This window comes from Amia ocellicauda, chromosome 5 (assembly GCF_036373705.1).
Source record: "Amia ocellicauda isolate fAmiCal2 chromosome 5, fAmiCal2.hap1, whole genome shotgun sequence".
Lineage (NCBI taxonomy): Eukaryota > Metazoa > Chordata > Actinopteri > Amiiformes > Amiidae > Amia > Amia ocellicauda.
Window position 1 is genome coordinate 24665202 of NC_089854.1, and position 19023 is coordinate 24684224.

Sequence of the window (19023 nt, forward strand, 5' to 3'; positions counted from 1 at the left end):
CCAGATCTCAACCCAATAGAGCATCTTTGGGATGTGGTGGAACGGGAGCTTCGTGCCCTGGATGTGCATCCCACACATCTCCATCAACTGCAAGATGCTATCCTATCAATATGGGCCAACATTTCTAAAGAATGCTTTCAGCACCTTGTTGAATCAATGCCACGTAGAATTAAGGCAGTTCTGAAGGCGAAAGGGGGTCAAACACAGTATTAGTATGGTGTTCCTAATAATCCTTTAGGTGAGTGTATAAGCAACAAGTGAAATTACTTGCGTTACAAATATGCCAGATCCGAATAGTTATCAATAACACCACCAAGACACCATTTCTAGTACCTGTTGTAGTTTACATGCAGGGAAGACTTTTTCAACATTTAAGGAATATGGATTAAAGCACTGGGACGGTTCGCAAAAGTATGGACGCTAACTAAAAAAATAAGACGCTGCGCCTTTAAACACAGGCACTGTGCATTAATACTCTGGAAAAGCTCTGGTGACACAAAGAAGCGCTGTCTATCACATGACCTCCGCACAAGTCCTGGAAGGGTTAATAGGGTTGTGACGTCATTCTTCCTGGGGCGGTGACCTTAAAGGCAGGGGGGAGAGGCATGCTTCGGGGATGTGTGGGAAAGAGCACTTCGCCTTTAAGGCAAAAAATACACCTTTCTAAGGGCACAAAAAAAATAGAGCTGAGCTTTTTGGCAAACGATACTAGAAGAGCTTTTTCGCTGGAAAACATAATGCCTTTTTTCTCACGGATTGTATTTGTAAGACAAGGTAACGCTGCACATCTTTGAAGTAAATGCCCGATCGAAGCGAAACTGTGTGTGTTTCCTTTTTGCACTGGTGTTTTTTTTCTAGATTAAGATGTCTGCAAAGACGAGTGGAAAAAAAAAAGAAATCGAATGGAGCTGGAATCGAACGCGGCTAAAACAATGACGCGGCTTCGAATGAGTCTAAAAAAGAAAAGTCCAAACATGCGTGCGTGCGTTACATGATCCCCGTGTGGACACGCTCTTCTCAATACTGACCGATGGCGTGCTGCTCTGAAGGAGGAAGGACTGGAGGAATCGATGCAAAAACCCTGGCTTACACAGAGGCGTGCGAAAAAAGTTGTGCACATGTGTTAATATGCGCTGTTTGTGCGACCGGTCGCTCTCCTGCGAGTCGCGATCTGCCTCTCCGAGCCGCGAACTCATTCGCGTAGGACATGCGTTTTAATGTAACGATAGAAACGCAGGGATGACATAGTGATTTATAATAGTTTAGTAAATGCGTTTGTGGGAGAAGGGTGTGTGTGTGTGTGTGTGTGCATGATTGTGAAGGGGGGGAGGGGGTCTTGCAAAAATGGAAGATCTGTGACAGCGCTGCGTTAAATCTATCAAGGGTAGTAGAGGGTGTATTCAGTTATCCATGTAGAAGAAAAAACAAACACAAAATAATGATATAAAAGAGGAGGGGGTTGTACATCCAGGATTGTTGTGCCTCCTCCCCTAATACAAAAAAAAAAAAAAATCAAAAGAAGCGGCAATGGCTTGAATGTGGAGAAGAGATTAGATTTCGTGCGTCTCTACATCAATTTTCTGTTTAATGTCACTGGGCTCCATTGTGGTGGAAGAGGACGCGTCATCCAGCCATAAATTTGAGATTATAGAGCCTCGAAAAGACTGTGGGTTTCTATTCGGACGGGTTTGCTCTGTGCACGGAGGTAGGGGTCTGTGTCCAAGTGGGGGACAGGGGGAGAGAAACAAAACACACCTTTAGGTAGTGCTTTGGAGACAACCTAAACAAATAATTTAACGACACCCAAAATAAAAGCAATGCTCCAGTGACCATCTTCTAACAACAGCCATCCTGTCGTCAGTAAAGGGACTGAAATTGCACGGAAGGAAACTTCAGAGGGTTTTCCACTTTTGAGCAGCAGCATTTTCCGGATTTGTATGTTTTTGGTTCTTCTCCCCCACCGCCCAAGCGCTCTTTAGCCACCGTTATAATTCATTAGGATTTTTCCGCTTTGTGTTGTTTTTCTCCATGGATTTGCGATTTCATAGGTAGGTGGTTTCTGCTTCCCACATTTGAAATGTATAATTAAATCAATTAAATATTTAAATAAATGTATAACTAGTTAAACAATTACTAAATTGAACACGAATAAAACCCAACGATAACATTCGCCTTCCAATGCTTTTTTAAAATATATAATTAAAAGTACAAAATTAAGTGTCTATTGTATAAACCACTAATATTCCCATACATTAATATATTTCACTTTTCTCTTCAAATAGGTTACGCATGTACATTAATTCACACGATGATCAATAAGGTTTAAATATATATTCAATACAGAACCATACAAATATTAAAACGCACGCACATCAATAGTTTGATCTCCTTGTATTTTAAAGGGCTTTTTACATTTTATTTTTACAAGCGAATCGTTCTAAAATTGTATTAAATGTTTTCAATGCATTTTTATATTAACCTTATTGCGTTACACATGTATTAATTTCTATTTTTCACACTTTCGTGACAGACAAATATTAAAATATCACGCATGCACTAATAATCCAGAGATTTAAATAGACTATCTGGTAAAAATGTAGGTCTTATTTTCAAATCAACATGTTGCTTGATTGATTGGTATTTGTGCATAATAAGACAACTTCATATGCGTTCAATACTTGTGATGAATAAGATTAATTCGGATGTAAAAAATGAATATATCCACACTCACACCTAAAAAATACAATCTGTATAGATTACACTTTATAATTAGTACACTTCAATTACAATTACAAATTGTAATTTTTAATATTTAATTATAAATTAAAGCGTTTGCTCACACTCGTTTTATCGTTTACTTTTAAAAGATGTAATCTGTATTTTTTATGTAATTGTATCTTGGATCTGAATAATAAATAGCGTTTCTATTATAATACTGTGTAGTAAATAACAAACATCTGATTTCAAACTTGGAAAGAAGAGATATGTTTAAATATAGATCTACTCTGCAGAATACTTTTATTCGACTCTAGGTGTGTTTAAATATCAGGATATCTTGATGTATATCTCCATATATGTGTGCGCGCCCTCGGTATATACTGGAGCGCTGATATGAACACAATTGATTTGCAGATTCTCCACATTCAGATGTTTCCATGCAAGACCAATTTAAAAAGCTATCTCCTATGGCTGTAGGGTTTTAGCGGCAATAAGAAACTCGTTAAGAAGAACAATGGGAGGTTTTAACGTAGGAAAGGACGAAACATTGTAAAACGTGGATACGTGTGTGTGTGTGTGATATAATTTCGCTTGAAACACAGATCCAAAGCTTAATGTACGATGTCCTTGATTAACAATATACATAGAGGGCTCTATTTATTAATAAGGCTACTAGGTCACAGGGTCAGATCGCTTCAGCGTTGCTTTAAAATGTTTGCATTCGTCATCGGACGGTATCCTGCAGCAGCCTCGACAGTGAGCGCCTTCATCCCCGTGTCTTATACATTGTGTTTATTTTAAATAACAGCACTGAAGCTGATCATTTGACGTTATAAATGCACCATTTGTTTTTCTAAATGCGTGTATAACAATAATATGTACACGCATATCTAGGGCACATAATATATATGTATCCAGTAAGTTTATAGCGCCTTGTTGATGTGTTACTCTGAACTTGTCAGCTTCCACACATTTTCTGAACGCAGCTTGTCTGTAGGGAAATGACGGTGTCCACTAGAGAAGTGCAAGAAAAATAGACAGACACACATACACACATGATTTAACTACAGGGCCTAAAATATATAGGCAGTTCAATGCGCAGGTGTACGCAGTTACAATCATAATAATAGTAGTAGTCATGTTTTTGTCCAATTTAATATCTTAAAGGTGTTGAACTCATTATTTTATAGTCCACTTCTTTTAAAACAATGCCCTATTTATCTAATGACCTCGACAGTGCGGTAAAGTATGGTTTATGGTCAGCAGTGGCTCTGCGATAGCGGCTCTTTCCTCAATTGTGCCCATTGTGCTGTATGAAGCGATTGTTTGCAAAGAAAGTCCCCGAAATAAGTGCTAAATGTTTCTGCATGATATAATTTCGCTGCTTTGCTGTTTTTAATCATCGTCGCCTGTGCAGGCTGCTGGGAATTATTTTGTTTTGGATTTGTGGGCATGGCTTTTCAGGCGAATCATAATGGCCTGGTGGCGTTTGTATGGAGAGGATTCAAATAAAAATAAAAAGTACCTACAGCTTTGCTGAGGTGGATACAGGCAGCGACTCGTTAATGCAATAAGCAGCAATGACTGGAGGACAGATGTTTACACTGAAGGCGTGGAAGAGACGAGCCTTTTCAGATCTTAAAAAAGTCCTCAGAGAGAAAACTAAATTCAAATCGTGTGGCCTATACATACAATGTCGCGAAGCTTCTTTACATACAGGCTGTAGCACTTTGGTAGCCTCTCATTGTGCATTACACGTACCGTACATATATACAGAATTGATTGAGTATTTTGCCTATATGGACTTCCTGGTTGCACAGATAATTAATAATTAACAGCTGCATAACAAGGGAAAAGAAATACACATCCTACCGAAACATCAGCTAGGCGGACACGTCTCCACCTTGGTAGTTCATTGGTAGAGGGGTTTAAAACTGTAAGGATCCCGAAAAATCAAACTGCATGTCATGCATTTTTTAAGGGCTTAATGAAGTGCACGCGCCTTCTTTCCAATCACAAGTAATTACTAATTCAGTGCTTTCATCGCTTGTGATATGTAACCGTGCACAGAAAGAGATTATTAACTTCCGTGCTTGCATGTTGCCAATAATTTACAAACCCGTTGTGACAACAATAAGGAAGGTTAAATGTTTGTATTTAACTTTATTTTATTTTGTGCTTAATCCCAATTTCACATCGCTGACAGGACAGTTTAATTCAGTTATGTCGCATGCCTGTTTGTATTGTTGAAAGGGGAAACCTATGTTATGTTTTGGATGGCATTTTTCTTTTCTTTTCTATCGAATTATTTTTTGATGTCCTTCTTTATGCCCGTGATTTGCCGATTTTTCTATGGGATGAGACATTTAAAAACGCACCAAACCTCTCATTCAAGAAAAATGTAATTACATCCAAATATTGATTTGAAATAATTGTTTTCATATGTGTATATATATATGTATGTATGAAGGTATGTGTATATAATTTGCTTTAAATCGTCCAGGATTCACACACACATTATGTACCGAGGTAGTCAAGAAAGCAGGTTATTTGCATACTCAAATCATCAAAATGTTCTATTGGCAAACTGAGGGGGTTTTGTTTTTGTCATTATAATGGTCATATTGACAGACGTGGGAAGGAATGAACGACAGAACCGATTTGCATTAAAACCCTGCATTGTGTGTGTGTGCGTGCGCGCGCATTTAACAAGTATTTAAAACTATGTTTTCTTGACCATTTTTATCCATTATTAAGATTGATTTTAAGAAAGCTTATTGGTGACGCGAGGGTAAATAAGAGATTTCTTGATTATCACTAGGAATATATATATATATATATATATATATATACACACACACACACACACACACACGCCCCCCCCCTACACACACACACACATATATATATATTACACTACTAATTCTCTTGGTAAATCCTAATATTTTCTCTTTCTTGTTTCGTCTTTTATTTTCTCTTCATTTCGTCCCCTGTTTAGTTTCACGTTTAGCTTTTTCAATAAAACAGGTCGTAATGAAGGAGGCCTGTCAATGGTTTGTGCCATTTATGAGAGCTCAGCCCAAACTGGCTCTAATTGAGCCCAGATGGGTTCCCCTATTGATAACCCTGCACAATAAAGGCCTGGAATTAAAGGAGTAAACACGTCCGAGTGCCTTGAGCTGCAAATTACAAATCGCATTTCAGCTCTACCTTTCCTTCTTGGGAGATTGATGTTTATTTAATTACGGACCATAGCCCATTCTTTAGCATCACAAAGACAAACAATAATACTAATACTAATATAATGTTTAGTAGCGATATTTAAAAACATATTCAGGTATAAACTTGCACAATATGGAATACTTTAATGTACTGATTTATTAATCAACCCCCTACTTTGGAAGGTATATTCATCTCGAAACTCTAACCTTGGCCCTTCCACATATAGAGAGCATGTATATGGTGTGTGGTTTAATAGTATCAGGGACCATTAAGGCACAATTTGCGTTTATCTAAACGTTTCATAAAGCAGACAGAAAGCACTTCCAATTTTTTTATTTTATTTGATAGCCTATATTTCTTTATTTTTATTAAAAAAACAACAACTGCAAAATCAGTCATAAGCACCACTATCATCTCCATAAACTAAGTGACATTATATTTTTTTGTAATGCCAGATTTGTCAGGAGCATATAATCAAATACATATTTATTCATTAAAACATGATTTGAAGATGTTACTTTCCAGATTAGTTCGTCCATCCCAATTTGAATAAGCACCTCTATCTTGTGCAACACTCTTTATCTTGATTTTTATGACACAGAAATCTGGCAGTTTTTGATGGTTTTGAAGGAGGGCCGAGCCAGGTCAATTGGAAAAATCGCGGTCTGGATCAGGAGATATGTGTGTATAAATTACACCTCATTACAATGTAAGGGACAGAGACGTACCCGCTCCCCTAAACAAAGAGTAAGAAGTGTGTGTATCCTGTCCACCCACATACACCACACACGTATATTTGCTAAGTTTGCATCAATACACAGGTACATGCTCCAACACACTTCAGGATATTTCAGAATATAGCAGTAATAAAGTGTGCCATAGTACACATGCTTATTGTTCAACAGTATTATATACCCTATGATTTTACATATACATACACATCAAATTTAATTATAATAATACACAAACAATATTTCAACTTTATTGGTATAACAGTGCCCACATTTATATTCGAATCATTGTGTGCATTATTTGTTTTAAATCGTCCAGAATAACTAGACTGTTGTCAAGACGCCTGAAAAACACACATCCCAATGTGCATCCCTTTGGCCCACTGCTGCTGCACCGGTGGCAGGAGATCATTTATCTTTTACACTTCTTTTGGAAACGCCAAGGTCTATGGTCGCAGATCAGAAACTAGGTTTTCAGATGCATTGTTGCTGTGTTTTACAGGGAATATATCGTGTTATGAAGGCCACAGAGCCACCACTACTCCAGAGCAGAATCTCTCAAAGGAAAGGACAGTGTTTTCAAAACTCAACTCCAGTTCAAACTATATGGATTACGTTTTTGTAATTAATTCACACATGTTAAATAAACGCATCATTTGTGTATAAATAGCTGTCCAAACTATTTAAGTGAAACAAAACTTCTGTCTAAATTTGTGACAAAACGCAAAATGTTCTTATTCAAACTGTTTTTAATGAGTGTTACACAAAATCGTGAAAGTAAAAAAAAAATAAAAATAAAAAAATGCTGACGTGAAATGTTATGACCATAAGGAAGCGTATAGTGCTCTATTTATCAGACCCAATAAAAAACAATTTCAATTGCATCTTAGTATGTTTTATATATATATATATATATATATATATATATATAGATAGATAGATAGATAGATAGATAGATAGATAACTTCATCGTTGTATTGATGAAATCCACATTGAATTGTATGAAAAGGTGATTGCCTCTGATGTTATGGCGTGACCATTGCAAATAAATAAACACATATTCCAGGGTGTTTTGACATAAATGACACTTAACTCCGTGCTCCTTGTCTGCACCATATCACTACATGCAAAATAACAGAATTGATCAGATTATGTGTATCCACGTTCACGTTGTTCAGATATTTTCAACGCCTTTATTTTGTATTTATATATAGTAAAAAAAAAAAAAAAATTATATATATATATATATATATAAAAAATAAATTAAACAGAAAACTGGACTTTCAACCGAGGTTTGCTCCTGTGCCCAGTGTTTATTATTTTATGATTGTTACTGTAAAATACTAAAAAAGTCAAATTAACAAAGTTTTAGAGTTTGACGACAACGTTTATATTAATCAAAACATCTTAAAATAACATTATTTTGGCACGTAGGGTGCAATAGATTGGGGGCGCCTCTTTGACATGGCGATGAATGCATTATGTACCTCGCCAGTTGAACTCCTCTTGTTGACTAGAATATCTGAATCATGTCATCTATACGTGCACAGTCTCAGTAGATCTGTGCAATGCTGCATTTCGAGGATGCCCCTAAGTGACAGCTAGTCAGGGCCAGGACACATATTGAAAGTATTCACCCTGGAGGTCCGTGTCCAGGAGCTCCTGGTGCAAATGCACTGGCCAGTTTCAGGTATAGGGAGGTAACGCCGGGCTCGGATGAAAATAACGCGACGGCCTGGTGAAGGACTGGATCTTGCAGCCCTCTAGTCTGTGCTGGTGACAAATGCCCTGTTCCGGTAGTTGCAAGGGGGTGGAAGATGGCAGGAAAGTGTCAATCAGAGACGCTTCATTGATCAGGGACAATCCTCTTCGCAGGACTGGCCTGTTTCAAGAGCAATCAGTCACTCTGCATTAATTATCCCTGCGTCCCTCCAGCGCGCTGGCACACGGACAGGAGAGGGGGGGCGCTCGTGTGTGTTTGTTGTGCTTTCAATACACGGAGGTCCCCCACACCCCATAGCAAAATGACCGGAATAACTCATAAGAAAATAAATGTTGCCTAACATCGTTATGAATATTCTCCTCCTTCTTCTTCATTAATAATAATTATTAGCACGCGTGTATCTAAAAATATTCTTCATTGTCCCAATAACATCAGACCGTGACACACACTTGAGTGGTTAGAAGTTAGTGTAGAAGTGCACAAGTATGGGTCCTAAGAAATCAGGTGTGGTGTGTAGGTTGAGAGGGGTAGTTATAATCTTATTAACTTTAGATCAAGCTTTCAAATATTTCTTGTTCTCTTAGGAACATCATATGCTTTGATCTTTTGCGTTTAGATTCAAATATAGACTAAACACAGTTTAAATGCATATACACGTTAACTCAATACATTGTGTGCACAAACTCTTAGAGTAATGCTAAATGTGCGTACTATTAAAATATTTAGATATACACACATAGCCCTACATTCAGGTGTGTGTACATGTGCGTTGTATTGTATATTGAATTGAATGAGCATGAGCATCAATTGCACGTATTATATAACAGTATAGTGTCTATGAAAAGTATGTAATATTGGATACTTCTAAAACTTGAGATTATTTTTTTCTATATGAAGCACCATACCTCAAATCTGCCCATTTGTTACGGCGGCACTGATTAACGGGGGGGACCTACACCAGTAGCACAGTGAATATATGATTGGGTGTGCATAGTTGGTGGATGTGGATGCTAATATATTAGGGTCACGGTTCACAACCCCTGCAAAATACACAGTGTACGGATGGTAATATGAGGTAAATGTAATGAAAGTTTGATCCACTGACAAATTGCCTATAGTTGCTCAATTTAGCATAAAAGTTGAGGAATGTTTGTGTGTCTGCTCGGAAACGGGTGTATAAGTGGCCAGGTACACATATTGGCCCATAATTGAGTATGTGTTTTAATACCATACAAATCACTCACTCTTAAAATACGAACTTTTCAAACTGGTAAAGGTATGGTGCATAAATTGAAAGTCACATAGACCATGACCAAAATAACTTATTAAATATATAAAATCACAATTTGTTGGTAAAGATTGAAATGTTGCAATTCACCAAAATCCTGATCAAAGACACGCAAACACGAATAGTCAAGGAACTGGGGGGAACAAAATAATTATCCGAATATATATGAACCTATCAACAACAAGTCTGAATCATTGTATTTGAAGCAATTCATTTTAATTAATACAAATCTGTTCATAGTAAAATATTTTAAAACTTTATGTAATGAGTCGGGAAAATCTGCTGTATTTTTACACGTTGCTGATCTTTTACAACCCAACAGGATTCCCATTTGGGTTTGAATATAAATTCCTATTAAATATTCAAGAGGGGAGTTTCCCACCCCCCTTCCTTTACAAAACAGTAGAACATATTATGAAACATCACACGAAACATGATTTTAATCTGGTAGCAATGATCTGAAAACTTAAGACGAACATTTCCCAATCAAAATCCGAGATACATATTGTATTCCGCATCACATACAGCGGATTGCCAACTTAATTTAAAATTAAAGAACCTTCCGAGGTACTAAACACTAATTTGTATAATATAATTATAAACTTGTAGTCCCTACATAAAGAGCAGAATAGACATTTAAGTGGGTATTTTTTCAAGTTTCGAATGTTTGTATATAATTTGCATAATTGCTCTTTGTTTGTCGAGTAGAAATCAATAAATGAATTGAAGACAACAAATTAGATACACACATACCGTGTATGTGGTCTTCTCTCTCTATATATATTAAATCACACTTCTACACACACGCACATGTGTGTGAGAGAGAATTCTCATGAAACGGTCGACATTATTGAATATTTCTAAGAGTGACCAAATCTCAATTTCTCTGTATTAATAACCAAACCATTGAGTTACCTTTTCTCCCTTCATCACTATAGGGACTATAGGCTACATTTATCTTGAAATTATATTGGCGTATATATATATATATAATTATTGTTTTGATATATGTTTAACATAATTGCAGCAAGATACATTTTACACAATATACATGTACACACACACAATTTACAAAACAATACACAAATACCGTTTCCTGCGCGTCTCGTGCTCTAGAGCGACGCGCTTCTCAGCAGCGCGTGGATGGCTCGCGGTCAGACGCTGCCATTTCCATTTGTTTTGCACAAAAGCTAACTTTTGCAGTTGGTAATATTCCGCCAGGTTAAAGTATTTCATGCAGGTTTCCCAATTTTCCCTCGGTTGCTAACTGCTACCTTGTTATTGCATCGCAATAATCCGCAAATCTAGACTCGATATTTTAATACAACATGTAATATCCCCCCTTTTTACTGTATTCCCTTTGATTTAGTCACTCTTGACTCTCCTTTGGCTCTGGGGCCAACGGGGTTCGCCTGGGGGACGCCTTGAAACAGCCACTCCTTATCTCCTTTCATCATCCAACCCTGGGACGCCTTGAAACCGCAGGGCCAGTAATTGCTTTTTTCAGGCAGCCCAGTGCGGACTGGCCAGCAGCCAATCAGAACCTTGTTTACACTCTGTGATTGACAAGCATCTGGCAACCTGCCAGCCAATCAAGGCAGCACTATACGACTCATAGAGCATTAACCATTTGTGCTCCTCCTCAATAATAATACGAATAAGAGTAAAGCTATTTATACCACTTATATTTGATACTTGAATTTTCAAAGAACAGTGCAATTAAATATTAATTAGTAAGACCTCAACCTGTTAGGACATGTCTATATTCTCATGATGTTATTATAAAACTGAAGTGAATCCTATAGGAAGACACAAACCCCCCACATTTCAACATCCAAATAGTGCTTATCTGTGTTAAAAAAGTCTACCAACAACAACAAAAAACATATATACAAAATAAATAAGATTATTATTATCAATATGAATAATAACAATTACTATCTTGTCAGACATTGTGTGCTGTTATATTCATAGATAAAGCTAAACAATGTATTTTTACTTACTTCCACCTTTGGTTTACAGTAACACCTGTTTAGGTTGCAATTCATCCCTGAACACATGATAAGTTGTTTTGGGGGCTTATTTAAGAAACATCTGGGCAGTTAGGGGGTTCACTTCAAATTAAACTCCACAGCTGTCTGGCATGACTGGAGGCTCACTGTGAATGATCCACATACTTTGACATGCTTACAAGACTCGGACCTCTGAAAGAACTCTCCCTCTCTCAGTAAAGATTTGCTGTACTGTCAGCAGTCTTGTATTTGAACTACCTACTTAAAATAGATTCACCCTTTGTTATGAGTGTTGTCGATATTATTGTTATGACTAAGACTGAGCAGCTCTAAGGTCTTCTTAACACTGTGGGAATGAAATTCCAGCATTGATGCACAGCCACAGAAACAGTGAATGCCAGTGTCTTGAAGTTCTCTGGCTTCATTTTTATTGGATGCCTTTTCAATATATTAAATGCAGTCTGGAATAAAAACTACAATAGTCTTGTACCCAAACATAAAACCATTGATACAAGGCCGTGCAGGAACATTTATGATGGACTCTAAAGAGAAGGAATGGCGCTTGTAACTGTAGCAGTCTCCCCAAAGTCTCCCTCATATATTATTCAAGATTTACTTTAAGGGCTTTAACCTGCTTTGGGTTTGGAGGGCATGCATGATTTACATTACATTACATTACATTAACAGCCTCCACTATCATATTTTACATTAATATTAACTAAAGTAGCAAGTCAAGAGAAACATTCACTTTCCATTGACAAGATTGTGAATTAACATGTAATTACATTCGGTGATAAAATGACGTGAGGGTATTAAGAACAATGAAATAATCTAAAAATGTGTTTTGTTCGTCAGAAGATCGTCTTCTGCAGTATGTTTAAAGGTTCAAATATATGCTACTCTAAAGATGCATTATAATCTTGAAACCGACAGTCAGACACAATGTAAGATATTTAGTTCTACTAAGCACTGCAGCTCTTCTAGGGCTTTTTGATAGTAAATCTGATCCGTGGGTGAGATATCCAAGAAATGTAATGCACGGGATTATTCGCATGCTGTTAATCAGTGCAAACGCAAAAAACAAAACAAAAACAGGGGCTGAAACTTATATCTTCCTATGGTACCAAAACGCTCAAGATAAACCGTGCAAAAGCCCGATCTACCCCCTTCCCGAGCGTCCCACCAACTGCCCCATTTTGCCGTAGAAGTTGCGCACGGCATGCTGCGCAGTGGAAAGCGCGACTCGGGCGCCCGCCGTTTTGTTGAGTTGCTCCAGCCGCGCCGCCATTGGCCCGTGCGAGCAGCCAATCGGGGGGCCTGTTTACCCAGGGGCGCCCGGCACGAGCTCATTAGCATGCGGGGATCCGGCCAATGGGCGAGCGCGCGGAGCGGCGGGCGCGGGCCGGGCCGGGAGAGGGGCAGCGCGAGGCGCCGCTTCACTAGCAGCCCGAGCTCCGGCGCGCCTGTGTACTGCACTGCCTACTGCAAACAGCGCACTAGGATGTAGCCATTGCCACACGATTTTATACAGCGCCTGACTTCCTTTTCTTTCTATTTTTTATATATATATATATTATTATTTTTCTAAATTACAATCACTTATTGTTATGCAAGGAATAACTTACCAGTAAGTAACTTGTTTATTTATTGCTTATTTCAGATCTTATGGGACAGTGATCATAAACGTTTGTTTTGTTTTTGCTACCTTTGCCATATTCAGTGTAGAAAATCAGTTGTGGTGACTGCACACATACACACCTGTGTATACATATATATTACAGTGATGGTGGAAATAAATATATACGTTGTTGGGATACATTTTTCCTTCGTTTATCATGCATGCATATACACAAACATATTTACAGATGTAGCATACAGTCATATATACAGGATATCTCTCTCACACACGTATAGTGCTTAATAAACAAGATGGGCGTTGATATTTTTGATTTGATTATTAGTCATTTTAGCTTTATTTCAGCTGCTTATGTGTATAAATTGAATAAAAGTGTTACATTGGTCATACATTTTATATTTTATGATATGGTGTGTGTGTGTGTGTGTGTAATAAGTGTCTGAATTCACAATTTCTTTAAGAGCAATGTTTATTCTTCAATATGCAAATGTTTAGCTACAGTGTCTGATTATCTTTTTTTATCATTTAATGTAACAACACATTTGCTGATATAATATTTGCACAATCGCTTGCAATTTTAAATCACATTTCATATTGTAGAATAATAAATAGATTTCAAATTGAATGAATAATAATTATAATATATATTGCTCACTTTTGATATCCTATTGATTACTGTTATTTTAGATAATTGCAATATGTTGCATTCGGGTAGTATGTTAGTAAATATAAATTATGTTTGAAGTATAACTGCTTCAATTCACAAAGCGATTATTAGTATCATTATATACGATAATAATAACGATTATAATAATAATACCAGCATTTTTTGGAAATACAAACCCTATTCATATTTTCTTTATTTTTCTTAGTATTGCAATGAAGGCTGAAATTAGGCCGTGCCATTTTGTAATGTATTTGGGCAGAAACATACATTTTTATATTACAATTCCCCTATTAGAGCAGATTATAATGTGAGGCTCAAGTCGTATTTATTTCGTTGAGCATTTCTGATGGACTTTTTCAATATTTCGCGTAAATCGGTCGGTCGCTGATGTGTCCCGGGTTTCTGGACTGCAGCGGTGTGTTTACAGTTTCCAGTCCGGGGAAAGTGTCGTGTTACCTGGCCGCTGCAGCTGTACACGGCCCCTCTTCTGCGGCGGGATTTGATCTCGAAAATAATGATAATTTATTATCCCAGTTGTAGCACGGGGCTCACATGCACACCGGGTAGGCTTCTGCTTTGTATTTATGTCAGGCTTCAACAACTTTGTGATACAAAAGGCTCGTTTTTGTCATTCATTTTGTTCTCTCTCTCCAGACAATTCGTTTCAAAGATTGCTTTGTCTAACAAGATAGGAATGCATTACTCATTTATCGTTAAATATGTTTTATGCTGGTTACCACTGAATATGATTTGTTATTTAAATATGTTATGTCCCGATCAAAGCTATCGTCTACAATTGCGATTGTCTCGAAAGCAGCCTATTTTGCCTTCTTCGCTGTACCTTGCCGTCCCGTCGAGGGAGGCTGTGGCCGACATCGCGTCTTCATGTGCGGCGAGAGCCGGCGGTCAAATCGGTGCCCGAAACACACTACCATTGTACAACGTTGCTGGCACGTTGTGTTAAGGTTATGGTAGAAAGACCGTTTCAGCAACGTCATATTGTTAGCTGGATACTTACACATTTTAGTTTGGGACATCAGATTCAACACACACACACACACACACACACACACATCGAGAGAACTTTTCGGTTGCATTTTCTTCTTCTTCACATTGGGTCATTTTAAAGACATGCATTGTTACTGTACTATGTTTTGTTTACTTTGCTTTTTTTTTTGAGAAGGATGAACAATAAGCGACAGTCCGATAACTGGCGCAGTGATCGCCATGGCTAACAATGCACCGTGCACCGAGTAAATGCGTGACTTTTCATTAAGGGGATTGTTTTCCTGTTTTGTTGGATATTTCTTTTAGTCTGGTAACAATCAGCCTTTTAAACACATTCGTACCTTTCAATAAAACAATGCAATTCATTGTTTCTACTTGGTAGTTCTTGCTTTGTATTTAATTTGGAACCACGTTTCCTCTTGGTAGCGAGCAGGATTATAATAAAGACACGTTATAAAGTATCTCATGTTAACAAATATGACATTTAGTACACAATTTACACAGCGTACGGGTACGTCTATTCACTTTGTGTGTTACTTATACCTATTAAGAAAACATAAAATAAATGCCCAATGCCTAATGTTTACGTTATAGCCTACATATATGCAAAAGCTCCCCCAAATAATAGTTTTATTATACATATATATTTAACAAGAGAAGGCATTTTTCATGAATATATATATATATATATACACACACACACCACATTGTTTAACTCTGTATGTACTGGAGACGTTTTAGTGGTTTCACAAAACTAAAGTATACAATTTTCCCATTAGTAATTAATTATTTGATGAGCTTCCGTGGACAATGAATCATAAAGTGGATTAAGTGCAGAATGTGATATGTATTCGGCTCTGTGTATACTGTACGATAAAGGATCACAACCCAGTTGCGTCTGTGTACATTGCTTTTTTTCTTTGTTTCCTTATCTCAGATGAGGTGATAAAGCAGAGGTTCACCGCTATCTAAATCACCAGCGCTAGATGGTTAATTTCTGCATCACACCGGCTCTGCTGTAACTGCATGCAGGAAATAATCCACGTTTTCACACACTCAGGACTTTATCCTATAGCGCTGTCATCTTTTTTTGTTTTTAAAAGATCGAATAAGACATGCAAGTCAACTTTTCTTGCTCATAAAACATGCACAGATAACTCGTGCTAAAAAAATCAAGCGGTTCTGTAAATAATGCCCCTGTACGTGTCTTTAGGGCAGCGTGTGCGAAAGTCTTGGACGTGTGGACTGGGCCTGCATCTGCTAGTCTAATAGGTGTCTCGCACAAGAGACCGTATCTCCCCAAAACGCAGGGTTCACTGTATGGATATATAATCTGCTGATGGTACATTATTTGGATTAGAGTCCAGAAAGTTTTTTTTTTTTTTTTAACCATTAAGCACAGTTAATATAAAATGCATTCGGCTGATGCTTAGACACGGTTACAAAATGTATAGATTGTATTTATTTATTTATTGAAAATGCACAAATAAACACAGTTCCAGGCGCGGGTAGCCATTATTTCTGCCCGCAGCCCATGCAATGTGGCAAATGACGATAATAACCAAATACAGAGCACAACGCAGGATGTTTGAGCATATTTTGGGGGGTAGCTTTCTGGTGAAATTCTGAAGGTTTTTGCAATAAGTTTGAAATTAGCGACAATATTAATACCCATATCAAGTGAATGTAGTCTATTGTTAAAAATGCATTAAAAGAGAGCACATGTACTCAACATGAGTAGACCGGTTCGTCGCTGTTTCTCGTCACGCGGTGACATTATTATTATTATTATTATTATTATTATTAGTAGTAGTAGTATTAAATAATAATAATAATTTGGTATGATTTTTTTCGTGATGCATTTTTTTCATTGACAAAACATTTCAATACACAAATGCAAGCGTGATATTTTGATTACATACTTTTCATCTTTTCCAATGTCCTATCTGCGCTTATGAGTTGAATTTCGACGGAAGTTTCTCCCGTCAGCGGTGCGACCAGGGCAGCAGAGGCCGATTGCAGACGGGCACCGCGGACACATCTGGGTTCTAGAGGTTCTAGACTGGGGGCTCCAGAGCCGGTTTGTTCCTCCTGAGTTGCTGATGCCGAGCTGTTTTCTTGCAGCGTTTACACTCCCACCATCATGCACACATGGGTCAGAAAGGGGCAACTTTTTTGTTGTTGTCTTAGGACAGTACTGTAGTACAGTAGCTGACGATACTTTGTCTTCATCCGCTCAGTTTAAAAATACCAGGGTTGCATTTTAATTTACACAAGCGTCTCATCCCCACGCGTGTTTTATTCATCAATAAGGTGCCGGTATTTATGCATGTGCTGTTTGCTTCATTGTTTCTTGACTGACTCGCCGTTTTTGTTCCTAAATTGCAGAAAACAACATGATCGGAAGCTGTTTTGGCTGGGGAAGCCCGGGATCTACTGAAAGCAAGACTCAGCCGAAGCTCTAAAAAAGGATTATAACATTTGGGTTGCGTTTGATTTCCTCGGTTTCCCGGTTGGATTTTGGATTTATCCGTGTCGACGCGATGGAAGGCCGGGATTTCGCTCCCCCGCCTCACCTCTTGTCGGAGCGGGGCGCGCTGGTGCACCGCGCCGCCTCTCGGATTGCTTCGGCCGGCCACAGCTCCGTACAGCACCCCGGTCACTTCCAGCCTGGGAAATATTACCCATCTCCCATCCCCATGGCTCCACACTCAGGTCGGTGCATTGTGTATTTTATTTTTAATCATACACATATTTTGCACTTTTTGGTTTTAAAGTCAGCACGGTGTTTTGGCTTTGATCGCCCCCCCTGTGTTATTTAAGCGTAACCCCACGGCTTCAGAGCCAAACTGTAATTTATTGGAAAAGGAAATTAGTTGGACAGTATAGCCATTTTGGAAATTAGCAATTGCCGCAGACTCCTTAGATTTTTATGCGCTAATTTTAGACAATATTATTAACTTTTATTGAACTGTTTACTGCTCTGTTTCTCTTGCGTTTGTCGTAAAAAAGCGACAGGGTTAGGAATGAGCGAGTGAAACAGACCAGGGGGGGAGAAATCAAACATTTTAATTACTTATAGATCACTGGTAATTTAAGCATCTTAAAAATACACGTCTGTATCATAGAGCAATTACCGATGTTCATTAAATAAATTATAACTTCCTCGACCAGGCTTTATAAAATTGTGTAAACTAAATGGCTAAGAAATATGTTACATGATAATACACACATTTAGGTGATTTAAATCTCTCTCTCTCTCTCTCTCTCATATATATATATATATATATATATATATATATATATATATATATATATATATATATATAATTGAAATACTTAGTTTTTGCAGGATTTGTTTTATTTTATAACACAGTTTATTATTGATATACCCTTAATCCTGGGTGCCTGGTCGCTATTGGTTTTTAATTATTAAATTGGAGAGCGCGCTTGCTGGTGCAGCTGCTGCGCTTTACTGGAACAAAAGTGCAGGGGCTCGTGTGTGTGTGTGTGTGTATATGTATATATATATATATATATATATCTGTCTGTCTCTCTCTCTCTGTATGTGTGTGTGTGTGTATATATATATATATATATATCTGTCTGTCTCTCTCTGTATGTGTGTGTGTGTGTATATATATATATCTGTCTGTCTCTCTCTCTCTGTATGTGTGTGTGTGTGTATATATATATCTGTCTGTCTCTCTCTCTCTGTATGTGTGTGTGTGTGTATATATATATCTGTCTGTCTCTCTCTCTCTGTATGTGTGTGTGTGTGTATATATATATATCTGTCTGTCTCTCTCTCTGTCTCTGTATGTGTGTGTGTGTATACACTCACCTAAAGGATTATTAGGAACACCATACTAATACTGTGTTTGACCCCCTTTCACCTTCAGAACTGCCTTAATTCTACGTGGCATTGATTCAACAAGGTACAGAAAGCATTCTTTAGAAATGTTGGCCCATATTGATAGGATAGCATCTTGCAGTTGATGGAGATTTGTGGGATGCA

General features: G+C 37.7%; 1 protein-coding gene across 3 annotated transcripts in view; it reads left to right on the forward strand.

The window, feature by feature from the left end:
• Nucleotides 1-267: 267 nt before the first annotated feature.
• bahcc1b (BAH domain and coiled-coil containing 1b) overlaps nt 268-19023 on the forward strand; it is a 115949-nt gene continuing 97193 nt past the window's right edge. For 2 of the 3 annotated variants that reach the window (XM_066704479.1, XM_066704481.1), the window contains exons 1-2: nt 13145-13321; nt 17394-17720. In XM_066704479.1, the coding sequence (XP_066560576.1) occupies nt 17549-17720 (172 nt within the window). In that variant the 5' untranslated portion in view covers nt 13145-13321; nt 17394-17548. Of the gene's footprint in view, nt 2049-13144; nt 13322-17393; nt 17721-19023 lie in introns of those variants that run through there. The other variant, XM_066704480.1, reaches the window with a different exon arrangement.